At 39.0% G+C, this 27,264-nt stretch overlaps 1 protein-coding gene across 1 annotated transcript; it reads right to left on the minus strand.

The window, feature by feature from the left end:
- Positions 1 to 267: 267 nt before the first annotated feature.
- Positions 268 to 26,952, minus strand: LOC149319274 (interleukin-1 receptor type 2-like). The gene is made up of 10 exons (XM_089508014.1): positions 26,939 to 26,952; positions 22,761 to 22,891; positions 22,387 to 22,645; positions 20,117 to 20,288; positions 17,823 to 17,997; positions 14,054 to 14,119; positions 10,397 to 10,532; positions 9,350 to 9,495; positions 6,361 to 6,615; positions 268 to 308 (listed from the first exon to the last, which is right to left on the minus strand). The coding sequence occupies exons 1-9, from the start codon at positions 26,950 to 26,952 to the stop codon at positions 6,482 to 6,484; spliced, it is 1,233 nt and encodes a 410-aa protein (XP_089364140.1). The 3' UTR covers positions 268 to 308; positions 6,361 to 6,481.
- Positions 26,953 to 27,264: the final 312 nt, after the last annotated feature.

Here is a 27,264-nt window from a genome sequence, read left to right on the forward strand (position 1 = left end):
CCAAAGTGTTTCCTTTATACCTTTACATCTATTCCATCATGCCTCTGATATGAAAATTATTGTCTTCATTGAATTTCTTTACTGAAGTGCCAGCGGCTGGATGTTTGACAGACAGACAGATTGTTATCATTTTTTGCCAGTAGATGTCTTTGTGCAACTTGGCTTATACAGTAATTCTAAATTTAAAATCAAGCTCACTCACCTCACATCAGCACAAAACCAACCATGATTAGTAGAGTGGAAATTTTCAATGCAGAGTCTCTGTCTTTTTTACTGCTGCATTGCGTTGGTCGACTGACACATGAATCCTGTAAAAAAGGAAACAAAAAAGTAACCATGATTAGTTTGCTACTGTCTCATTGACTTCAGTTTCTTACTGCATCAACCCAACAATGTAACAACGCTGTATGACTCCTTGACCAAAAATTCATATGAAACTTTTGTACTCTGAACATAAGCTTTTCTTGCAAACAATACATTTTCTTAAAATAAACAATATTCATGTATGAAATTTTTGTGGTCTGAATATAATCTTTCTTGCAAACAACACCTTCTTTGCAAGTGGAGGCCTTGGAAGGATGTTATGTTAAATTCAATGGGTCACCTAAATTATTTTACCAATGTTTTAGACTTATGGTGTTATATAAATAAACATTAATAATAATAATTAATAATTTTAGTATATGTAAAATATGTCCTTTACTGAGGTACATTCACACAACAAGAATATTTACAAATATGTACAAAAATTTAAAGAAATCTGTGCAAAAAATGGGGGGAGTGGGTTGATGGCAGAGCAGATGTATGCATCTAGCCAGAACTCTTGTGGGACAGACTAAGGGTGATTGTGCATCTCTCTCCTAACCTCTAGCAATCTCCACTCAGATTACTTTAACTGTGGGTAAACTCCAATCCTGAAAATTTATTGTCCTCCTATTGTTCCAAAAAGCTAAACAAAAGACTAGTGGGAGGAAAAGAACATTTGTCACACAGGCATTCAAGAGCCAGTGTAGTACTGATTTTAGGCCATTATTGTATGTACTGTATATATTTATTGATACTTTTCCTATTTTAGATTTTGATGTTCCTTTCTTACAGCTTTGCTAGAGAATCTGTTGAAATTAAAAGACAATAGTATAATTACCATTTAAATGCAGTAATATACTACTAAGAATAATAGGAGCCAGTATAGTTGTTTGAGTGATGCGCTGGGACTCTGGGAAACCAGGGTTTGAATCCCTGCTTGGCCATGAAAACACACTATGTGCTCTTGGGCAAATCACACACTGTCAGCCTCAGAAGAGGCAATAGTAAACTTCATCTGACTATATTATGCCAAGAAAAGAGAGTTTGCATAAGTCAGAGTGAACTAGAAGGCACATAACTATAGCGACAGCTTCAAATGCAACATACTTTATTGTATATTATATAGGGCCCATACAAACAGGCCAAAATAAAACTGCTTTGGGTCACTTTGGAGGTATGCTGTTTAAATGATGCATGCATCCTAAGAGTCCAGAAGCTGTGCTAAAGCTATGCTGCAGTCCTTTGGGGTTGAAGCATGGCTTTGACATGGCTTCTGGCCTCTTAGGATGCATGCAGCATTTAAACAGCACACTTCCAAAGTGACCCAAACAGCTTTATTTTGGCCTCTCTGTATGGGCCAATACTTATATTTATATAATAGATAAGTAATAGTATATAAAGAAGTACAATAATGCTTTTACGCAAGAATAGGGATGAAATGTTGGATTCAACAGTCTCAATAAAAGTAGAGGATTGGTTTTTGTTTGGTTTTTGTTTTTTTCATTTCCTGAGAGTCTTTATGAGAATAAATTATCCTTGCCTTGGGAATTTGCACATTTGTGAGCTTTATGGGGCATTTTGGAAAGATAAAATGTGCTCTAAACAATGCAGCTTTACAAATGTGAATGGTTCAAAAGGCAGACTGCTGAGTAATGTGTACCTTAGGTAAAAAGTATAAATCAGTGCACACATTCAGAGTGCATGAAATGGCAATATGGGAATTAAAAAAAGCCTAAGGTTTGTAACCCGATACAAAAAAAATGTAAGAAAATGGGATTCAGAGAAATGCAACCATGATTTTCCCTTCCATAGGTAAGAGGGAAAGAGGGCCAGCAGTGTCTTACCATGCTTTCGAGCTTTTGAAGTGTTTATCTCCTGAATACAGCTTCTATTTCCCCTTGGATGCTATACATGATGGCAGCTAGAGCCCGCTTTGTATTATGTAGTTTTAAATAATTGTTGCAGTGTGTCTGTCTTCATGTATACTATATCCTGCTAAAAAGGAGAAAGGAAGATTGCCTCCTGTTCCTGGCATTTCCTTTTAGACCCTTTTAACCATATGAGTCTTCATTTGTTTGTTTTTGCTGCTTAACCAGGTTTCCATGACACCTAAACAGTAATTTGTGGCTTTTGGCTCCACTCTTGCTCTGAACATTGGATCATTCCAATGTTTCTGCAGGCTGGGGAATGATATTTCAGACGGACAAGATGGCAACAACAAAATGTTCTATCATGAATGAAGAAGTGTGAATGAAATAATTACATTCCCAGTGAGCTACAGATACCTACCCTTGAACTCAACAGAATGAGGACTAGGGAAAAAATATGGACTGATTGAGATAAAAAATGTTACAGATTTCATGAATCATCTTTGCTCCACTTTGACATTTCTTTATTTGAGGAAAATAACTGTTATTCTGATTATTAAGCTATTGAAGTTCAACTGGACTTTTCATTACATGCTATTGAAAATGCCTTTTCCCCATAAGAGTTAGACTCAGCTGTTATTTCCATTAATTCCTGTAGCAAAGTGTTTCAATTTACAACAGATTCCTCTAGCAAAAAGGTTCAATTGGTTTGCCCTTAACCAGTCCATTACTGACAACAGACAATGGTTCAGTACCAAGACAGCTTCCTTGGAATCAGATGGGAAGGAGAAATAGAATTGGGTGTCATCAATATATTGGGACACAGCACCACAAAACTCCAAAACTAAAAAATGGAAGAACCATTAGTTTTCTGGCACAAAACTGGAATATTCTTTTTCCAGGAAAACATGCTCAGTTATGACTCTAGTCTGTTTATTTTACTTTACTGTGGAAACCACATGGGAGAGTGACTAGAGAATCACTTTCCATCAACAGCAGTAGGAAGGAGTCTCTCTTCCTCAGTGTCTGGAATCTGTGGAGAGACAGATGCAAATAATACATTGCTGCTATTCTCTTCCTTAACAGCTCTGCATTTGGAAATAGCACCACTAACAGAGAAACTTCTGGGCTAGAAATTTGTTTAACTCTCTTAATAAAGTACATACATCCTCTGGAAATGGTGGAATAAAACCAGAAATTGTGGCTGGTCACACTGCCAGAAGGTGTCGTCATAAACCAAGGAAGTTGCACAACATGGCAAATGAACTCAGACAAACTCGAATGACATGTGATCATTTTTTGCTCTTTCCTTTTCCCTGTGTCAGGTACAGCTTTAAAGTTATCGTATATAGACTTCTAACTACAAAGATATTGTGAATCTACTATTAAACTGGCAGTAGTGGAATTCATATCCTCAGCAGGAGTGCTCTTGCTAAAGGTTCCATCAGTCTTGGAACATTTGTTGTTGTGTGCCTACTACAAGTCATTTCTGATTTATGGGTACCCTAAACTGAACCTAGCACAGGGTATTTTATTTATTCATTTCATTTCATTTCTATGCCACCTTTCACCCCGAAAGGGGCCCAAGGCAGATCACAAATAAAATTGTTTTAAAACTTTACAATAAAAAATTAAAACAATTAAAATAATCGAGCAAAAAATAGTATAAAATAAAATTGCGGCCTATAAAATGTTCTATAACATGCATGTTATTGTATCCAGAAGGAATCTCTCAGTCTGACCAAGTTTAACATATGCAAACAATCATTGGCAGATGACCTCGGAATCATTACACTGTTATTTTTTTTCTTGGCTGAAGCAATTTTAAAAAATGCAAATACTGTGTGAGAACATATTCTCTAAGGGTTTGTGGTTTCTGTCTTTCCTCCACTGTCACAAAAAGGGCTCTGACCACATCCTCCTTGTGCCAATTTTTTTTTAAGTCATAATTTGATACCATGGAAATGCAGCCTGAGGAGAGACATCTAATCTCTCAAGCCCAAAAACGTTCTACTAATGTTTCTTTTTTGGAAAATAGAGTGAAATGCTGCTCCTGGAAACCTTCAGGAGCAGATTGCAGGGTCCCCACATAAACACCATTTAACACCAACAATATCCCATTTTTCAAAACAATATCCCATTTCCAGAAATGTCTGATTTCCAGTTTGTTTGTTTGTTGGTCTGACTGCTGGTAGATCCTGAGAACCACAAAGTTAAAACATCCAAATCTGTCTATTTAAAGTAGCTAACACCTTGGTGGATATAGAGATGATTCAGTAGCATTTGGAGATTTCAAAAAGAGACCAGAAGTAATTTATAGTAGTGATCACATCATTTATTGAAGGTGAGACAGTGAACCAAATGTAGATATTTTTCCCATTCAAAATGAAGCTAGACTTCTGTCACACTCCTCCCCCGCCCCCCTTGAAAACATAAAGAACTTAACATAATAGTTGTCTTTTATTCATTCTGAGATTCTGGTCTAAAGCAAAACAAAACCAGTGTATCTCAAGCATGAATTATATCTGTTTACACTTTCCAATCCAACTAATACACAGTCATTAAATAAATATTTTGAAAATGGAACAACGTAGACTGAGGTCACCGAGTAAATAATGGAGAAGTCTATGTAAAGGCACAGTGTATGCACACTATGACACCAGTCTTTGGCATGGGTGAAAGTCTTTGGCATGAATGAAAACTGTCCTCCATCCCTTCCTCCCTCCTTCCCTCCTTTCCTTCCTTTCTTATTCTTTTATTTCACAAAAGCAATCATTGCAAAAAGATATTTCAGCTTTGTCTCTGGTGCACCTCTGTTTTTCGGAACTAATTTTAAAGGCTTTTACTATAACCTTTTCAAATATTTAAGTATATCCACTAGAAAAATCCCAGGGGTCTCCTACAGTACAAGCTCCTTAATTATTGAATATATAAAGTGCTAACAAATCTCTCTAAGACAATATAGAACATGACACTGTATGCATTTGCCAGGATATCTCAAATATCTGAGAAATTTATTTCTAGAGTCTATTAGCTCCCATTGCCTTATAACAAACTGATTTCCAGCAAAGTACCAAACTGATTTTGGTACTGAGAGAAAATTCAAAGGTAATTTGTGACGCAGGAGCAACGGAACATAGAAAAGAAAAGAGTACAGTAGCTCTTTCTACTAGCCTAACCTCCTTTTGAGGTTGGGGTGTAATTCTTCACTAGGTTTCTTTGCAACTATAGCAATGAGTAATTTCTCTGAAAATCAGTGTTTCCAGGCTATTCGTAATTTGAGACTTCCGCTGCACAAAATTTACACATGGTTGTTTTGCAAAGAAAACAGCATTTCCTAGGCACAAAAGTGCTAAAAAATAATCAGAAATGCTGTTTTCTGAGCATAAAACAGTCTTTTCTATAGAAATGAACGATGTGCAAATTTTACACAGAATAAATCCCTGCTCAGGAAATGTAGAAATAATAATAATAATAATTATTATTATTATTATTATTATTATTATTATTATTTATATCCTGCCCCTCCCTTATGGGATCTGGGCGGGTAACAGCAATCCAATCAAATGAATATACAGACAATAGTAAAATTACCCTAATCCCCTTACCCTCCCATCTCCTGCTAAAATTACACATAACCATCAAATAACAGTACAATATTCCCAACATAATATACTTAGTTCCCAATTCTATAACCAAGGGTCAGTACAGATCAAATTAGTTCCAAAGGACTATCAGGAGAGTCAGTGGAAGAATAGATAAATCAATTTGGTTAGTTTAGCTAGAAGTATCATACAATGTTGTTTCCTGAGCAAAACAACCACGTGCAAATTTTGTGCATAATAAGTCCCAAACTGTGAAAATTATTGTCCATCCAGGATTCTTCTCATCGGGGTTTTTCAACACTTGAAAAATATGAGTTTTGAGCATTTTCAAATATTTCATATTCTTTTCATCACTACTTTGAATCTGATCTACATTTGTTGTTGATGGTGGTGTTAATTCCATGTTCCTAATTTTAAACATAGTCTCTGCAAGATGTTTCTATATGAAAAGCTCTTCTTCCAGCTTATCTCCAGGCTTAACCATTAAATAAGATGAGGAAGTCCATCTTATTTAGCAGGGTTTGGGAAAGTACAACTAAAAGGCAAGAAACTGCAATGTTTTTAGTCAATTGTATTTTTACCATTGTAAGAAATAGTATCTGGGTTTTCTGTCAAAGTTACTACTCCATTTCTTCAGAATTTCTAGTTTCAGCCAGCAGATCTTCTGATATGTTTTTGGGATATTAAAAAAAATGTTGTTCTTTAGGACTGAGCAGGAGCTAGAATATATCCTCGGGCATATCTTTGCCTCCAGCATCTATACATACACACTCCTCCCACAATTGCAGCAGCTAAAGCCACAGGGATGACTGCCACGTACCAAGACAAAGGGCGGTCTATATAAAGAGAAAAGAAAAACTCAGTCACAAAATCAGGTGTTGAACTTCGCTCAGTCTAAATCAGGGAGCAAGGGTATTATTTGTCTAACTATCCCATCCTCCCTCAAACAGAGCAATCTGTTCCCAGAAATGGAAAGTTGCACAAAAGATAAACAAGAACCAGGAAGAATATTCTATCCTTGCAAAAAGAAATTTCGTTAACATGCAGAAGATTATGAAGCAAGAGCAGCCCCACTAGATCAGGGCAAAGGTAGTCTTCTCCAGCATCCCACATGCAGCAAAGAATAGTGCAGTCTCTTATTCAGTAAACAGGGTAGAAACTCACCAGTCAACAATAATGTTAAGATGTGACCCAATCAGGACCCACCCAAGACTGGGAGGGAGACTGATAAATTGTGCCTCACACTCAACAAAGCGGCCAGCAAATATTAACTATACACTGTATTAAATACATAACCTGCCGTTTAAGATCTTTTTCTTTTATTCAGAAGCAAACTCCACTTTCCATTTTCAGCCAATTTTCAATCTTGTGTGGGAACGGGGGTATTTTCAACATTGCTTTCAGGGATTTTTGATGAATTTTAGGCAAATTTCACACAAAAATTTAGGGGGAAAGAGGGTATGAAGGACTGTTTGCACTCTGCCCACAGGGCTCTGTCCTGGGCCCAGTGTTATTCAACATCTTTATCAATGACCTGGATGACAGAATTGGGAGCATACTTATCAAATTTGCAGATGACACCAAATTAGGGGGAATAGCTAATACCCCAGAGGACAGGATCAAGATTCAAAATGACCTGAATAGACTAGAAAGCTGGGCCAAAGCTAACAAAATGAAATTCAACACAGAGAAATGTAAGGTATTGCACTTAGGGCGGAAAAATAAAATGCACAGATATAGGATGGGTGACACCTGGCTGAATGAAACTACGTGTGAAAGGGATCTAGGAGTCCAAGTAGACCACAGGTTGAACATGAGTGAACAGTGTGATGCGGCAGCTAAAAAGGCCAATGCTATTTTAGGCTGCATCAATAGAAGTATAGTGTCTAGATCAAGAGAAGTAATAGTGCCACTGTATTCTGCTTTGGTCAGGCCCCACCTAGAATATTGTGTCCAGTTCTGGGCGCCACAATTCAGAAAGGACATTGAGAAACTGGAGCGTGTCCAAAGGAGGGCGACAAAAATGGTGAAGGGTCTGGAAACCATGCCCTATGAGGAACGACTTAGGGAGCTGGGGATGTTTAGCCTGGAGAAAAGAAGGTTAAGAGGTGATATGATAGCCCTGTTTAAATATTTGAAAGGATGTCATATTGAGGAGGGAGCAAGCTTGTTTTCTGCTGCTCCAGAGAACAGGACCCGGAACAATGGATGCAAGCTACAGGAAAAGAGATTCCACCTCAACATTAGGAGGAACTTCCTGACAGTAAGGGCTGTTCGACAGTGGAATGCACTTCCTCGGAAGGTGATAGAGTCTCCTTCCTTGGAGGTCTTTAAACAGAGGCTGGATGGCCATCTGTCAGGGATGCTTTGATTTGGATTTCCTGCATGGCAGGGGGTTGGACTGGATGGCCCTAGTGGTCTCTTCCAACTCTACGATTCTATGATTCTATGATTCTATGCCACACGACCCTAGGGGATGCTAGTCTGAGGTAGGGCCTTTCATGCTAGACAATTATAGCACAATTATTCCAGTCTATGGTTTTGCCCTATGGTAGTCCTACGGAATCCTGGATTTGCAGTTTAGGAATGGCAATTTAGAATTCTCAGCCAGAGAGCCCTAGAGGCTGACTAAACAAACTGCATATCCAAGGATGCTGTAGGATGCAGCTCTGGCAATGAAAGTGGAATATAGCACTGTTGTATAGTGTGCAAGTGTCCTTAGGCACTATGTCTGAAGAGTCTAGTATTTATTTGGTATTTAAATTACTTGGCAATATATTTGTTACCGTTATTATATGCTGGATGCCATGTTGGCCTGGAAAGCTATGGCCTAAATCCCATTGTTAGCCCCAAACAAAAATAACTGGGAACATGGTAATTCAACTTGTGTCAATCCTCCATTTTTCTTCAATTTTTAATGCAATTTGGGAATTCAATACAGACAAGTCCTATTGATTCTGTGCCTCTATTTGGAACTAACCAAAAGATCCAGAACCAAATCACCTGAGTGACCCACATGATTAGTGCTTTCACATATTTTGAATGTGATATGGAGCCCAACCAAAGAGAAACCCAAGTGACAAAACCAAGAAGTAATGCACCTAACTGGCCCTTGGCAATATTGGCCAACTAAACATGTGCATCTTTTGCCTTTCTTTTGTTTTTCTTCTTCTTTCCCTTCTCTTTATGGAAGACTGGGTTAAAATGCGAAATGGAAATCTATAACCAAATGGTGAGAAATCTGTTAATACATCTATGTGCACGACATAGCCCAGGAGATACTGGTAGATTGGAGCCAGGCTAGCCTTCATCTTGTTTCCAGATACAGGCAAAATGATACTCTTAAAGGGTTCAATCACAGATGAGTTGAAAGGTAAGAACTGCAGACCTACCACAAGAATTTGAAAGCTTAATAACCCCACTAAACATTGCATAAATGCAATTGATATATAGCTGTAATTATGTGCAATAAAGGGTGGGGCACTGATTCCAGTAATAAATCTGATGAGCTAAACCCACAGCTACAAATTACAATTGTGGCAACAATTGTAGTTGTACAAAGACAGATACCTTCCGGCTTGACTTGTGTTGCCTGCACTTGATGCCCAAGTCTATTCTGAGCAACACACGTAAAATCTGTATTGAAATCCATTTCCTTGACAGAGTCAAAAATCAGTGGCACCTCAACGTAATTGTTGTCATTTTCTACAAATTTTCTAAAATGAGAAAGAGCAATTTACAGGATTATATTATATTAGATAGATAGATAGATAGATAGATAGATAGATAGATAGAGATGAAAACATCCCTAGCTGCAGCACTTTTGTAGTACATGAGAGCATACTTAATTCACTAATAAACCTATCTGTATTGCATTGAGAACAGCAAGTTCTCCATATATATTGGATTAAATCTGCCATCATCCCTAGTCACGAAAAACCATGTTCAAAATTCCATGCAGGGAATGAAGTTCAGAGAGAGAACCTTGGGGAGTAGTTATTATCACTCTATAGCCCCATATAGAGAAGCCAAAATAAAGCTGCTTTGGAGGTATGCTGTTTAAATGATGCATGCATCCTAAGAGTCCGGAAGCTGTGCTAAAGCCATGCTCCAGTCCTTAGGACTGGAGAGTGGCTTTGGCATGGCTTCTGGATTCTTAGGACACGTGCATTATTTACACTGCATACCTCCAAAGTGACCCAAAGTAGCTTTATTTTGGCGTCTCTATATGGGGCCTATATTGCAGGGTGGAGAGAACAGGACTGATATATGGATTCATCTATTTTGAGCTATTTGGGGGCAAAAAATATAGCAGGGGCCTTGGAGCTATGCAGGGTTTCAAGGGCTGCAGTTTGAGATCTCAAGGCCTGCATGCAGCCTAAAGGTCACACTTTTACTACTGGATATATGTTTAAAGAGGTCTCAAATGTTGTTTTTATGATGTGGCAAGTATCACTTTCTCCACATTCTTTCCAAATGGGATCTGTGCCATACTTCACTGAGGTAAACATTGTATCTACCTGATAGAAAGTAAGGTTGAAGCTGATGACTTGTAGGTCTTTTATGAAGTTACCAACTGGGAAGGAAAACATAGCATGGGTTTTCAACAGTACTTACAGAGGTTCGCCTTCTGTAACTCGCCCCTGTTTAAAAATTGTACCAATATAACTTTTGTTGGCTAGCCACCAGACATCAGTATAAATATGGCTGTTTGCTCCAACAAACACTTTACATGGGATGGTCAGTCGAGAATCTGTTTTAAAAAGAAAATCAGAGGTTAAGAGAAACAGAACTGTATGTTGTACAGCAATGAATAGCACCACTCCTTCATTCTGCATACTTCATTGGCAGTTCTGCCATGCATACAGCTCTGTCAAGACTATGAGGGTTTACGTTTGTGGAACAGTCTTACTTTGCAACTCTGGCTGGAGGAAGATCTGATTCGCTTTCATAAAGGATTGCAGACCTTCCTCTTCAATTCACCAGATTAGGTTGCTGAGTGCACCTAAGGTGGCCAAGATAGGTAACAACTGGTGAGAATTTTGTTTGTTTTGTTTTTAGCATATTCGTATATTTTTGTAGTATTTTAGCATTTTATAGTGGGGTATTTTATCATTCTTTTTTATTGTATATGTTCTGATGTACCACCCTTTGGTGGAAAGGGCATTATAAATAAATGTTGTTGCTGTTGTTGTTGTTGTGTCAATAATTATCAAGGGCAAGGGTCAAAGGCTGCTTGCCACTGAGCCTACAGCAACCTGTTATGACTGCAGTCATCTCCCAACCTGAGAACAGAAACACAAACAATGGTCTGCGGCAAAGATCAGGCAATCCATTCCAGGATTTAGGTAGCTGTAAGGAAGCTATCCAATTTAGGAAAATCAAAGTGGTTTACCTGCCCCATTGACATGGAAGCCACCTTTGCACTCCATTTACTCCACACTGTGTTGCAAGATTCAGGGAGCCTCATATTACTACCTATTATGTCACTTTGCTTTATTACAATCTTAAATTGTATCCTCTATTTGCAGTCTGTATGTATGTTTTGATAAAACTTATGCTTTTACTATACTAAAGTATTATTCAAAACCAACTGACCAGTTGGTTGCTCAAATCTTTTGCAAATACCCACCCCAAGGGTACGAATAAGGTTTGGCAGCATGTATAGGCCTCACAGAAAAAAGCAGCACTAGCAGAGAAGTGGGGTTTGAAGGAAAATCAGAAAGCCACTTATAGTGTGTTATGGTGAGGCAAAGAAAAGTCAGTAGATCCCATAATTTCTCTGAAGGAATTATATTAAATACCATACACTGTTTATATTAAAGTGAGAATTATGCTTCAGTCATATAAACAGGGTCACAGACTAGTAAAGCCCCCCCCAAAACCCACAATATTTCTATGTCTCAGAAGTAAACACTTCTCCATCCATCCTTTTCTGTAAGAGAATGTTGGCAAGTAGCTGGAAAAATCAGCATCTAAATTTGGTAAGTGCCTTTAGCTGTGATTTTGTGAGGTGGGGTAGGGCAAAATCTTGGGATATCTTATAAAGTTTGTGTAAGCTTTCAATGGACTGAAGCCTGCTTGATCATGTGCACAATTAAATGGACTACAGAACACAAAACAGCATATGCAGAAACAAATGAACAAAAATAAAAAGGCCATTAGTTTTTCAGATGAAACAAAACTTTGCATTATTTGTGTCTGTAATGATTACACAATCCTTGTAGAACTGTGGCAAACAAATCAAGATAGTTGAACTGATCTCCCTCTCTGTTTATCTTGGCTAGCAATATTGGGTTTAACCACATCCTTCTTGAGTCAGGGCTGCCTTCCAATAATCCAGATTGGCCTGAGTCAAGTGTAGTGGTTTGTGTCCGGGAATATTTCATTGCTGCATAAGAATGTTCTATGACATCAGCAGAGCCTCTTATGTAATCAGCCCTCTACAGATGCAATACTAGTTGAAGACAGCTCTTTGAAAAGGGCATCAAATACTAGAGTTATCAGAATGACAAAAAGGCAAAGATAAGAAAAAATTGCTTAGGTATGCCAAATAAAACCCCAGCAATCTACAATTACCCCACCGGACTCTAATACAAAATAGTCAGCAGTCTTATTTCCTCAAGACCTTTTTTTCAATGACACTTAAGAAAATGTCAGTGTAGTGTAGTGTTGGACTACAGTTTTGGAGACCAGGGTTTGAATCCCAGTTTGGTCATGAAAACTCACTGGGTGACCTTGGGCAAGTCATATACTCTCAGCCCTCAGAAAACGCTGTGATAGGTTTACATTAGGGTTGCTATAAGACAGAAATTACTTGAAAGCACACAACAACAACAGCAACTGGAAAAAGTATAGCAGAGATGAGTTTAGCATTGTGCTTATCCTTTGCCATGAGCTACATCTATTTCTCAAGAAAGGAAGAAATGTTAATATTGATCCAGACAAAAGAAGAAAGAAAAGAGATAGTTGATGGTATATATGAGGGGCGCAAATTATACCATGTTTTACAACCAGCAATACAGGATGGCCCTGTCGTTTGCCAAGCCAGCTCAAAACTGACTATTACTAATAAGGTGGGTCAATATAAAGCTTCCCTCAAATCTCAGACAGGGATGTAGCTAGGATTTTGGGAAGGGGGGAGGGGGTCCAGACTAAGTGCCACCATTATAATGGGGCTTGAGTGCGGCAGCGCGGCAGCACACACCATTCATTTTTCTAATGGAAGGGAGGGGGGTCCGGACCCCAAGAACCCCCCCCCCTTGGCTACGTCCCTGTCTCAGAAGTGGAGGTTATTTCACAAAAACTCCAGGCTTCCACAGGATCAGAGATCTCATGGGAGTGTGGAACTTTTATGACAGCCCTCCTCTCACAAGACTTGATATGGGTTTTATATAGACTTGGTTCACTTGCTATTTGCTTCATTTGCCTGAGTCTGTATTACTCTCAGTGAATACATTCCAACTGTCCTGCTTTTTCAGCTACTTTTAAAATGTTACAGTTTCTCTTTCGCTCCACTTTCCCCCTTTGCCCTTAGCTTACTTCAACTGCTGCAAACTGAGTTCAAAATGTAAAAGTGACTTGCACTCACTTAACTTGGCAATGGGCAGAAGAGAGGAAGGGCTAGTATCTTGTCCTTCCCTGTAGACTCGGGCAAAAGCACACTGCTACAGCCTCTCCTAGCTTATGTGTTCCTCCTCATTTATACTTTTTCTGCTTGGCCACGCATGCTTTGGTTTTCATCTGTAAAATGTTGGAGGGTATGAGAGCAGGAGGAGAAGATGGCAACCATCTTCACAACAGATGATGTGCAATTCAAGGTCATTGTGCCAGCATGGCCAGCAGCCAAGGGTGAGAGTTGTAGTTCGACAACTTAAGACACTTGAAGTGAATTTTACTGGACAGTGTGACCCATTATAATTCTAATTCTGGTGGCGCAGTGGTTAAATGCCTGTACTGCAGCCATTCACTCAAAACCACATGGTTGCAAGTTCAAGACCAGCAAAAGGGCCCAAGCTCGACTCAGGCTTGCATCCTTCCGAGGTCGCTAAAATGAGTACCCAGACTGTTGGGGGCAAATTAGTTTACTTGCTAATTAGCTAACTTGCTGTTCACCGCTATGATCTTTGGAATAGCGGTATATAAATAAAACAAATTATTAAATTATTATTATTAATGCTATACTTCCACCAAAAAGAATTACTTTACATTAAGTAATTAACCAGTAACATCACTTTGCATTTAGAAATCTCTTGAATAAGTTTGTGGTCTTACCAAGAACTGCAAGTGTAACATTTTGAGTTGGATAGACAATCACAGGTATGCTTTTCTTTTTCTGGCCTAGCAAGAATTCACAGTGGAGAAGAAATGCATTAGATCTGTGAATCAATAGGTTAAAAACTCACCGCAATACACAGTTTTCTCATTGTTCACTGCAAAAAGAACAATTATGTTATCAAGAAGACACAACATGGTAAAAAATCAAGAGTTGTGCCATAAAGTTACATCGAATCATTCCCTGTCAAAATATATTGCTCTGCCAGCACTGAGCTTTGAGTACAAACCTTTGTGATTCTACTAAATAAAGCTACTGGCTCATCCATATGACATGAAAAAGGAAAACTGGCATGTCATGAACAAGTAGAGTACTAGTAAGCACCATTAAATCACTGCTGTTTTCAGCAAAAACAGCTAAACAAACCATGGAGCTTCACCCCAGGGTTGGTTCACTGGAATATAGCAGACAATTTTAGGGGTTTTTTTTCCTAGAGAAAGATTGCAGGGTTTGTTTTGGGCTTCTTTCTTTTGTTCATGTGTGTTTTGTAGGAAGAACAAATCAGGTAGGTGACGCAGCCCACTGACCAACAAAACAGCAAACTGGAACAATAAAAAAAACAACACCTTCTGGTCTTTTCTCTGTTAAAGTGGAATCCCTGGTTTGTCGTGTAGCATGAGAGGAAAGAAGACTGTTCTAAACTCAAAGTTCAGAATAAACTGTGCAACCCTGGGTGGGGTCATATAAAATCTGAAGTCTGATCCTGAGTATTTAAAACATGCAATGAAGTGTCTTTCAAGTTCTCTTTCACAGTACTAGTATAGTGTAATAGTTAGAATACTGGACTAGTGCTAGAAGATCTAGCTTCAAATTCCCACTGAGCCATGGAGTTCATTGGGTAACCTTGGGACAGGCATTCTTTCCCTTTTTGATCTACTTCACAGGGCTGTTGTGAGGATAACATGGAGCGGATGAAAGTTTCATGTAAGCTACCTTGAGCAAATCAGAGGAAAGGTGAAATATACATGTAACCAATGTGTGTGACCACAGGATAGGAAATAAAGTGCTGTGATGTTGAATCTTTAGATCAGTGGCTTCCAAACTTTGATCATCCAGGTGTTTTGGACTTCAGCTCCCCGAAACCTCTGCCAGCTTGGCCAACAGTCAGGAATTATGGGAACTAAAGTCCAAAACACCTGGGGGACCAAAATTAGGGAACCACAGCTTTAGAAAATAGTGTCAACTATATGATTCAGTACCTTTACTAATGGAAACCTAAAGCATAAGATAACTATTAAATCTGTTTCTTTCACAGCAAAATCATCACCTTGATACAGCTTCAAAAATAAGATTTTATGAATATATCATTTATATTGAAGAAATTTAGTTGGGTATATTACAGTCACAGTTTCCCAGTTGTAACGTAAATCAGCAAAGAATCATGTGGCACTTTAAAGATTAACAAGTGTATGTTAAGATGTGAAGTGAAACTGAAAAAAATATGCTAAGAGGGAGAAATGAAATTTGTCATTGTTGGGGAAAACGTTTGTGGGGAAAATGTTTGTTTTGTTTAGGATTATGTTTCTGCTTCAGATAATACCAATTTAGGTAAATAATATACAAGCAAAGGCAAAGGGATGTGTTTAAATTTGCATAGCAGGGGGGGAAACCATGGGTTATGTATACAGTGGAAAAAAAGTTAAGGATGGTAGGATAAAAGGGACTGAGAATTTTGGCTGCAACATGGATTAATGGAAAATATAGTTAAAAGAACTGAAATGCATTTTGTGTTAAGATCTTAAAAAGAACCATTTAAAATGAAGTATTGTTGGTGTATATGTCAGAATACACAGACACACATTGTTGTAGAGGCAGGGTTAAGAATTGTGGTTATAATATGTAGGTGGATTAATGGAGAATATGATTTATGTAACTGAAAGCTGCGCTGCTTACAAGGTGGATTGGAGGGAAGGAGTTATGACAGGAGACATAACTAGGGAGATGTAGCTAATACATACATCTTCCAATTCTAGCTGATGTGGTCATGATTATCTTTTCCTACATTAGTGAAGAGGAAAGCCATATCTGGGTTTCATTCACTGGGAGTTGGGAGGACATAAAAGGAACTCTGGACCATCCTTTCATCTTGCAAGTTGCAGGGAGGGAGAGTCAGCTTTTAAAAGAGCCCTTCATCTCAGAAACACCCAAATCAGGATCAAAGTTTGCAAAAGTTATTCTTTTATTGTAGTCATGTTGGCCTTGGGATTCTGGAAGCTCCAGTCCAAAAAAGACGATTCTCCAAACTCTGCTAAGTATATGCATATATGTGATCATCTATAATCTTCAGGGGTTCCCAACATGTTTAAAAGGAAATTAAAAATGAGTTTGTTTTCTTGCAAACGGGTGCTGTTTACTCACTAAACTTGAAGAGATAAAACACATCAATGCCATCTGCTGGTCAGCATGCATACTGGCAGGAAAATCAACAAAATCCAAAATTCTTAACAGGGAAAAACAATACATGCATCTTTTGTCCCCTTTGCTCACTTATAATATTGAGTTTCCCATTCAGTTTGAAGCCACATTCTGGGATTTTCTTGTGGGAAAAATTATTCAGTTTTATAAACAGATGCATCTTTTTACAGCAGAACTGTTTCACCTCCTTCTCACAAGGGCTGGCTGTTCCCAACACTGCCCTTGACCCATTAGCCAATGGTTTTTGTCCTCTAGTACAATTTCAAAACATATGTTATCGGAAACACAGAGCTGGAATGTTGTGTTGAGTAAGTTCATAGCATTGAAAGTTGACAGCTGTAATGCTAAGAAAGAATAGGCAGATTCTTTTTCTTTTCTTTTTTCTGTCTTTCACAGTTCAGTGACAGAACAGCATGTTCCAGGAACTCTTATTTATAGTCAAGGGTACATATAGCCCATGCTTTTGCAATTCCTTTGCAAAAGTGCAAGGTTGAATATCTGGCACACAGTTCTGCAAACCATAGATCTCAGGGTTGTGTTTCTAAATTAAGACAAAATTCAGTTTATTATGGCTACAGAAATGAGAGATCAAGGGCAGGCAAGATCTCAATAGCCAATATGCGGGTCCTGTGCAAAGACTGAAAATATTATTTATTTATTTTAATTTTCATTTCCAGAATCCTTTAGCTAGCATTTCTATATTGTGACATATTGCTTCTCGGCCTTTTGGCTAAGATCAAGTGTAGTATATTGTGACATAAAGATCTGGCTGGGAGATTCTGGGAGTTGTAGATCAAAAAAGTGATCTTTCCAAGCACCAGTCTTGTACATCCCTCTATACAGAGGATGTTATTGCAAGTTGCTTTATATCAAGGCCAAATCCACTACCTCACGAATGGGCAATATTTGGTCCTTCGGATGTGGTTCACTAACAGCTTTTATTAGCACTAGCCAGCATGGTCACTGGAGTGGGATCATGGGAGGTGCAGCTGAAAACCTTTGGAAGACTACATATTCTCCATCCTTGGTCCATACTGACTGACAGCAACTGTCCGAGGTTTTTAAGATGTGTCATTTTCTGTCTTAGAAAACAATAGCAAGGGTTTGAACTCAGGACCTCTGCACTGTCAATGAATAACTGCCCCCTATATCTCCCATGCATACTGGAAGATGTCATTTTATCTTGGTAGAAAGCACAAATTGCCTTCATACACAATTCGGATATTTGTTTAAAAAGAAAAGAGTAGAGTGTGCACAGCCCTCCAGTAGCACAAGCAGTAATAAATTCATTACCAAGTATCTGTAGCTGAATGGTCCTGGTGATGTTGTATTTCACTGTTTCATGCTCAAAGGTCATTTGACAAGTATAGAAGCCTGAATCATCCATTGACACTGAAAGAATTGTGAGGTAATTGGTGCCCTTTGTAGTTTTAAACTTTTTATTGTCTATATTCAGAAGTGTAGAGTCCTAAAACAATAATAAAAAAGAATAAAATGATAATGATAAAATACAACCAACATGTCTTCATTTTTTGCTCTTCTGGAAATTATTTCTTGATACATAGGGACAGCTCATTATAGTTTGCTCCCTGAAGTGAAGGACAAGATGGTACCTCTTCTTCATCCCATGTACAAAAGCTGAGTGAGCTAGCAGTTGAGTCTTATTTTAATACTGGTATACTAAGCAGGGTCAGCCCTGGTTAGTACTTGGATGGGAGCCCACCGTGTGCTATAGGCTATATTTGAAAGGAAAGTGTCACTAGGGTTGGTGTCACCTGGTGCAGTAACTCATGATGTAACCCCCCCCCCCCATTGACCTCTTCCCATTTTGCACCATACAGAATCCTTAGTAATGTTTTTAGCAATAATGTTACTCGTAAATCGTAATTCCCATACACCACTGAATGTAATGCTAATAATGGTGATATAAAACATCTAGCAAAATTAAAATTATACCTTTAAATTACGATATCATACACACAACCTAAATGTATTTACATATATATATAGTAAAGAGTTGGTTAAAATGTGATGTTTCTAATGAGAAATTTAAAAATATTTTTTTAATAATTGAAATTTTAATTTAAAAATTTTTGGGAGTCTGTCCTTTCTCCTCCCACTGAGCTTCACCCCACTCCCACCATCTCTTAAAGCATTTTAAAGGGAAGCAGGCAGATGCCACAGCCTGTTTCTGCCAAAAGGTAGTTGTTTGAAGAACAATGGTGTCACACACACCCTTTAGGTGTCACCTGGTGAGGTCCACACACCCCGCATTTCCGTAGTGGTATAACTGCCGGCATGCACAACAGAGAAGGCCCTTTCTCACATCCTCACACAATCTATTGTTACTGCTGATAGGGACACAAAGGATGCAGCTTGAGCCAGTCATTGGAAACATCATACAAGTACAATAAAGACTGTGGGTAGAACTCTACTTTGTGATATAAAGATCTCAGCCTAACACACTTTGCTTTAGTCTGCAGCTCTAAAGCTGGAATGTGCCTCCTATGAATAGGAAGTAATGGTTGGGGAACCATTGCCAATCCCAGACATTAATGTACACATGGCTAAGCCTTGAGTAATGTGACTGGAAGGCCAAGAGGACAGGGAGTTGTTGCCTTCAACAGCAGGGCAGAAGGCATTTCTAAAGCTATAAGTTTTACTTTAAATGGTATGTTTCATGTCCATTTTTTCCCTCAATAGTAGCGTCACTTCCACAAAACCTTGGGTCCTGTGACCCACCTTTGGTCCAATTTGGGGAGAAGGCAGCATATAAAGAGATAAAATAAATATTCAGAGCAGAAGAACTCTAAACTAACTTCTCGAAACTTTAGGTTCAAACTCCTTGTGGTTTCAGAGGGTGTCAGAAAACAAAAAGAGAGTTCTTTTGAAACTGTGATGTTGTCTCATAATGTTTAGTTGATACAAAGACTGACTGTTGTACCAAGTAGGCAACTGGATCCATTGTAGTATTAGGCACACCTAAGCTAAAACATTCATTTAAACCAATGGACTTTTCTATGTCTAGAGCTCGAAAATGTTACTCTTTGGGCCATGCTGGCTATGGAGATTCTAGGAATTGCAGCCCAGAAAAGCAATTTTTCCAAGCTCTGTGACATGATTCAAAGCAATCTGAATTTTACTATGTGTGGCGTCCACCATACAAGCAATTACTATATTAATCTGCCTTTAATTCCAACCATTGTGCAACACTGTGCTCTATGTTAGACAGAGTGATGTGGCTGCTTCAGATGTCGTAAAACGGCTGGAAATTGTTATCAGTGCATGTTTGTTACTATTGCATTAATGTAATTTATTATTATTATTATTATTATTATTATTATTATTATTATTATTATTGCATGTTTGCTGCCAGGGACAGCTAGGGGAATTTATGGAATTTGCTTCACATGAAAATAGATTGATTGGCTTTACTACATACGAAGTCAATATGAGTGGGGCAAGAGCACCCAAGAAAGCCATGGCGAACAAAATGCCTTGAGATGGCTCTAATCCTGTATGTTTCAGTACTGGTGATCCATGTTCAAATCCTCTAATAACCACAGAGAAAGTAGTCAGTGTTGTACCTTGTACCATCTCAGTTCATACTCTGTATCCTGTATAAAATCTTCCAGGACAGGACAAACAAGATGTCCAGAACTTGACTCAAAGGCCTTCTGTGGGTAGGAGATATCTTGTGCAGCACTTTTATTGACAATTATTAGATGAAGCGACACATCAGAACAATAAGTTGAATTCCTGTGGGAAGCAGAAAAATAGGTGAAGAGGAGATAAGTACAGCAAACACAAAAATCACTGCTCTCTATTCATGTTTAATATTTTAAACCAAATTAAATATGAATGCTAGATATTCTAGCTGTGGGTTGGCAAAATGTGACCCCAGTTGTTTTAGACCCAGAAAAGGTGCTTTTTAAATCAGGGAGTAAATCAGCAGCCTACTTCCACTTTGCTTCTTAATTTAAAGCAAAGGCCTTTCCTGGGCCTAAAATAGCTGGAGGAATCATGACAAAAGTGCTTCCAAAGTCTTTTTTTTTTAAAGCAATGTTTAGTATAAAGAGTGGGAGTATGGAATGGGGGTGCAGCCCTCCTCCAGCCCTGCCAGTTGCCTATCCTTGCCCAGGTGGCCAATATGTCACATCCAATGGCAACTTTTCTTTTGCTGAAAAAGCTTTTGCTCATCCAGGCCTGACACCTGATTTTCACCAACCCACTCACCTCCTGTTCCTCGTCCTCCACCCTAGAAAATATGAACCTGGATTTAATAAGTTGTTTTTATTTTGAGAAAGCCAGCCATTTAAAATATGCATCTGAAACAACAAAGAAACATTGTGCATCATAAAAGCAATATAGATTCCAGAAGTGCATACCTATGGCTATCAGGGCATGTTTAGATTGGTTTATATGCCAAGTTAGGAGCCAAGTTCTGATAAATGTACTGATGTAGATAGATATAGATGTCGAAGTATATGCATGTGTATATGTGTGTGCACGTGCGCGCGCGCGCACACACACACACACACACACACACACACACGAGAGCCAGCATAGTGTCGTGGTTTAAGCATAGGACTAGGATTCTGGAGACCAGAGGTCAAATCTGAACTAGGCCATGGAAACCCATTGGGTGATCTTGGGCATACCACATTCTCTCAGCCTCAAAGGATGGCAAGGACAACTCCCCTCTAAAATATATATATATATATATATATATATATATATATATATATATAATCTCCTTATAGACTCTGATAGAACTGTGGTTTTCAGAGTAGGCAATTGGTATAATTCCAGCTTAATTCTGTGGCTTCTCTATTTTCCTCTGTATACTGAAGTTTAGGCTCAAGGGAATATTTTTTCCTGCTTATTGCTACTCTGGAATGACTGGCATAGACTCGGCTTTCCATTAGAAAATAATGTCCATGGAAAGCAAAGGATGGAAGCAATGTTTGTTTGGCCTTAATAGCTGAATTTGTCACCCAACACTTTGTCCTACACTTACTCTTCCTCTGAAATTTAAATGGAAGTCTTGCATACGTTCCTTTACACATGTTTTGCTGAGATCAGTGAGGTAATATTTCCTTGACATTACGTACTTTCTAGCTCCGCAGGAGGTTGAGCACATCCATATTCATCTGTGCCACAGCCTTTGCAATATCTTTTCCTGTGACTGCTAGTTCTGCATTCCTTGTCTATAGTAACATCACCAAGAATAGTCCAAAAATGCAAGGAGGTGTATTGATCTGTTTATTTGTCAGTTTGTATATCTAAAATATTTCCAGCTGTTTTTTTTTTTTTATCTCCAGCAGAAATTCTTTTGCAAAGCTAGTTAATCTTACCTACAAAAAGACCCAAGCCACCACTGCATACTTACAACAAGGACAGCTCATACAAAACGTTCATTGCTAAGAAAATCTAATTCTTCTCTGGCTTCTGCTAAGACTGTTCCTAAACCCAGAGGGAACTGAGGAGTCCAAGAGTGTTTCTACCTTGCAAACCCTGGCCCTGATAGTACATGTCTGAGGACCAGCCTCACTGCATACAGTGAAGCACATCAACAGAAGGTGGGCCAGAAAGTGAAGAATTGTCCCCAGCAACTAAGAACACAGTGTGGATGTGGAACAGCCATGATATGCATCAATAGAATGATTACCTGCACTATGAAATCAAGAATCTTCAAGATATTCCAAAGAAAAAAACAAATCAACACATAATATAGCATGTCAGATCTGCCATGTAAAATCTGTCACTAATAAGTCCTCAGTGACTGTTGCAGATGATCAGTCACACAATGCATAGTTAACCTGTGTATTGATATTCTCATGGCTTTCATGCCTACCTTCGGGTGCAGACATACTCCCCAGAGTCCTCCAGAGAAGCTGGTAAAAACCAGAGAGCATCACCGTGTGACCATATTCTGTTTCCTCTGCTTTCCGAAGGAATCATTTCCGTTGAGCCATTTTTGTACCAGGTGAGGTTAAAGAGCAGACCAGAAGCATCCATGTGTTTGTATCTGAAAGGAGGGCAATTCAGGACCACAGGTTCGCCTGTCATTGCAAAGGTCCATATAAAATGTATGGTATGATCTTGGCAGTTATCTACAAAACAAACAAACAAAAACCTTGGTGTGAAAGAAAAGAGAGGAGAGGAGTGGCAGCAACAACAGTGGAACATTCTGACCTGGGATTTGGTCCTGACTATTATAGTTTTCACCTGAACTTTTCATAGGCTGGATTCGAAAGGCAGATGTATCCAGTGTATTAGCACTGAAAATATATAGGAGCCTGGGCACCACGTTCCATAGCAAACAGGAAAGAGAACAATGAGGGATGAGCCATGGAAATCTGCAAATGAAAAGAAGGGGATCATGTTCTAAAGAAATAATGAAGACTCCCTTTTTGGAAAATGTATGCTCCTGTCACTTTCACCGGTGTGATAATCTATCTAGCTGTGCTATAGTCCAGCCTTTGTTTTTTCTCTCCAGGTAAACACCACTCATATTAGTAGACTAGAGTCAAAAGCACTCCAAGACAGGGGTGACGATGGGGCTGCAAAGGTACATGACTGTTCACAAGGCTGGGTAGAATATCACACTACGCTGTTATAGCACTATTATTCCAATTTTAACTGCTATAGCTGCCTCCCGTCACTTTCCCCAGTTTGATAATCTCCCTAGGTTTTTGAGGCCCTATTCTTGCTGCTTGTGAACAAGTTTTCTACTCATTTTTAATCCATCTGTATTTGTTTCTAGTTGTGACACAGTCTAGATCTGCAGTAGCATAGAATTAAAATCATACTGCATGGTGATTTGGAAGTTTCAGCTGGTACAAAACACTGTGATTTGGCTTCTGATGGGAAGGGACTATTGTTAAATTTATATCCCACTGATCCTTCAAAGAGCACAACAGTGAATAGCATCTATTTGCCAAGTTACAATTGCTAGAGCAAGGAATGAGACACTTTGAGTGGCCATATAACAACTGTACAATGGCCTTCCACTTGGAGGTTTTCCAAAGCCTGGGACTGAGCACCTTCTAGAAGAGTTATAAGATATTTTTGGTCCAAATTGATTGCATGGAGAGAGACTTGGATTTGCTTTAATTGGAATTTTTAAATTCTGGTTATCCACCATCTTCCTGAGCTCTTAGAATGGGGCATATTGTAAATAAGGCTGTCTGAAATGTCTACACTGACTAGAACTCAAATGCTAATACAATGATTTCTAAGACCAAGGCCCTGTACAGACTGGCACTTTGTGCTGGCCTGAAGACGGAGTCAGGGCGACGCTTCCAGATGACGCACGCCCTGGACAATGCCACCAGGGCACCATGATGCCCCTCTGGTGCTGCATCCAGATGATGCAGCACCAAAGGGGTGCCATATAGCCGCACGACCGCGGCTATGGCGCCCTTTGGGGGATGCAAAGAGGAGCTGCTTTTTGCACCCTCCAGAGGCTGGATCGGTGCTGCATTGTGAGGTTGCTGCAGCCCCAATCCGGCTGAAGAAGGGATGACTGCATGCTGCCCCTTAGTGGCTGTTTGTACAGCCCCTGTGTCAACTCAACAAGGAAAACATTTGCAATACACAATTTGCATTGTATTAAAAGTGGAAATATAGTAGAATGAAACTTCATTGGGATGGTCAATTCTAGCATTGGGATAGTCAAATGAGATGACCAAATTAACTGATTTCAAGTGAAAATGGAAAATCTGGACAGAAGGAAAGGAGATCGTCCAGAATGTATGCTTTTACATTTTTCTAAACCCAGCTTGCAACTTGGAGTTTTAGGACAGTGTGATCAGGAAGAGCCCATAAACATTTCAAGAAAGCAGGTAGAACAGGTTAATGGGTGAGGCATCAGGTAAAACATGTTGACAGCACTGGCATCAGCTTGAGTGGCTTTCAACATCATCTCAGTATGGGCCCTAATCAGAATCCTCCCACTTTTTATTTGTTTTTTATATTTATATTCCATATTTTCTCCAATAAACTCAAGTCAGGGTGTGTGGCACCTATTCCTTTTCTTCCCTACTTTATCCTCACAATATCCATCGGACGTAGGTCAAACTGGGAGAGAAAGGGAGAGTGATTGGTCAAAGCTCACATAATGGGTTTCATGGGCCAGTGAAGGTGTGAATGGATCTTCCAGATGCTAATCCAACACTGTAGCTACTACATTACCTTGGCTCTCAGTAGCAATTCCAATTCCTTTCCAATCCTTTGGAGTCAAAATAGTCCTCTATATCCAAATGGTACCCATCTGGTCTCCTGCCTATGCCATTTCTGTTTCTGCCTCCCAAAGGGGACCTCTTTTATCCAAAGGCCTTGTGTGTGCATCTCAGCATTAATACCAACAGGAAATGTTGGTGGAACTAACAAGGCTAACTCCATCCTCCACCCCCATTTTCCCTCTCTACATATAGGAAAGTCTTGCCACTGTCATTAAACATCTTGTAGAAAAAGAAGAGAAAGCTGGGGAAACAAGACAACAGCAGATATGCTTGTTGAGGTGGAGCAACTGAAAGCCATGTTAAGAAGGATTCACAGAAAGATGAGATGTAAATATTTATAAATACACCCTAGAAAAAGCTAGGATTAGAGGAGAATATGAAAATGCAATAACCAGGAATATATGCCATCAGATTTCCAGGTGTGAAATGAATCTGTGTATGCTATCAGCCCAGAGATAATGGCTAGTACAAAAGCTCTCAAGTGTAGAAACTTAGGTCACAATCTTTTTGAGGCAAATCTTATGTTGATGTAGTACTAGAATTACTTGTTCCTCCCTCAAATTAATGTTTATATATGCACTACTCTTGTTATATATTTCCAGTCATAGAATCATAGAATAATAGAGTTGGAAGAGACCACAAGGGCCATCCAGTCCAACCCCCTACCATGCAGGAAATCACAAGCAAAGCATCCCCAACAGATGGCCATCCAGCCTCTGGTTAAAAACTTCGAAGGAAGGAGACTTCACCACACTCCAAGGGAGTTTGTTCCACTGTTGAACAGTCCTTATTGTCAGGAAGTTCCTCCTAATGTTGAGGTGGAATCTCTTGCATCCATTGCTCTGGGTCCTAGTCTCTGGAGCAGCAGAAAACAAGTTAGCTCTCTCCTCAATATGACATCCCTTCAAGTATTTAAACAGGGCTATCATATCACCTCTTAACCTTCTCTTCTCCAGGCTAAACATTCCAGCTCCCTAAGTCATTCCTCATAGGACATGGTTTCCAGACCCTTCACCATTTTAGTCGCCCTCCTTTGCACACGCTCCAGTTTTTCAACATCCTTTTTGATTTGTGGTGCCCAGAACTGGACACAGTATTCCAGGTGACCAGAGAAGAACAGGGTGGGACTATTACTTCCCTTGATCTAGACACTATACTTCTATTGATGCAGCCTAAAATCGCATTGGCCTTGTTAGCTGCCGCATCGCAGTGTTGACTCATGTTCAATTTGTCTATCTCCACAATGTCACCACAGCCCTTCATTTCAGAGACATCCTTGATCAATGAGACAGCACACATGAAACTAGAAGTCTGTGTCTCTCCTTTAAATATCAAAGTTGTCCTTTTTTTCCTTGGCCATGTACTGTCAGTCCAACAATCCATTAAGTTTTCCAAAACGACAGTTAAAAAGAGTGCCTGATTTTCCAGGTTTTTCTGACCTCTTACAATTGACAAAAACAAATAATTTTATGCAACACAAAATGGCCTTAATGCTGTACCTCAACCAAACAAAACCATCCTTCGACTTATGTCAGACTTTATACCAGTGGTTCTCAAACAGTGGGATGGGATCCATGGGGGGGGGGGGTTGCTCAAGCAGGGGCATGACACTTGGAAACCCTAACCTTTCCTTTGTCTACTCTTCCCAAATTTTTATATATAAAATTTATTCATGCATTGAGTTAAATATTAAATTTACTTAAATAAAACTGTTCTAATTTGAACAATCTTATTTCCTTATAATACATTAAAATATGAATATACGTGAATGTGCAAGTGAAAATATGCATGCTAAATATTTTTTTAAAATTCATATACTATGTTGGGTCGGGGGGCACAATACCTGCATGTAGATGTAAACGTGGTCCCAAGGGTAAAAAGTTTTGCATACTACTGCTTTATAGTAATATTAATTTTTAATATTTCTATCTCAAACCAGAAGCCACAAAAGCTTCAGCCTAGTTATTATAATTTTTAAATAGGTGCAAGAATCCATCTGCCCATGTTCTTCTACACCTGGCTCTATATAACTGAAAAGATTGCTAAATCTTTGAATTGATAAATTCCACATCATTTGTTACTCAAGGTGTCCATAAAGGTGCATTCCAATGATCTCTCCTCCTTCTCCTCTAAAAATAACATTTCCCCATGCCCACTTACCTGTACCTCCTCATTCTTTTGTCTAGGAATTTCTCAAAGATCTGTAAAGTACATCACTTTGAATGGAAGGGTCTCAGTAAATGGTTTTATATATAACTTTTAAAACGCAAGGGGAATTTTCCCAATTTGCCCAATCAAGATTTGTGAGAACAAGTGAAGTTTGAGGAACACCTTTTCCGTACTCTGTAACTATGGGGGGGGGGGGGGAATATAACACTGACTATGTGTGAGTATATTGCTCAAAGCAAAGGGAAATGACTGCTATACACACACACACACAAGTATAGTTCCCCTTTTTTATGCTGCTTGTTTCCAGAGGGGGAACA

The sequence above is a fragment of the Sceloporus occidentalis genome, unplaced genomic scaffold (genome assembly GCF_023333645.1).
Source record: "Sceloporus occidentalis isolate IW3139 unplaced genomic scaffold, rSceOcc1.0.p SCAF_2, whole genome shotgun sequence".
NCBI classification, from domain to species: domain Eukaryota; kingdom Metazoa; phylum Chordata; class Lepidosauria; order Squamata; family Phrynosomatidae; genus Sceloporus; species Sceloporus occidentalis.

Bases quoted from the DNA above. Each gene is read 5' to 3' on its own strand.
- LOC149319274 (XM_089508014.1), bottom strand. The intron at 14,120-17,822 runs GTAATGAATTTA...AATTCTTGCTAG, and splicing joins CATTCAGCTACAGATACTTG to GCCAGAAAAAGAAAAGCATA. The intron at 10,533-14,053 runs GTAAGACCACAA...TTTTTAAAACAG, and splicing joins TGTTACACTTGCAGTTCTTG to ATTCTCGACTGACCATCCCA.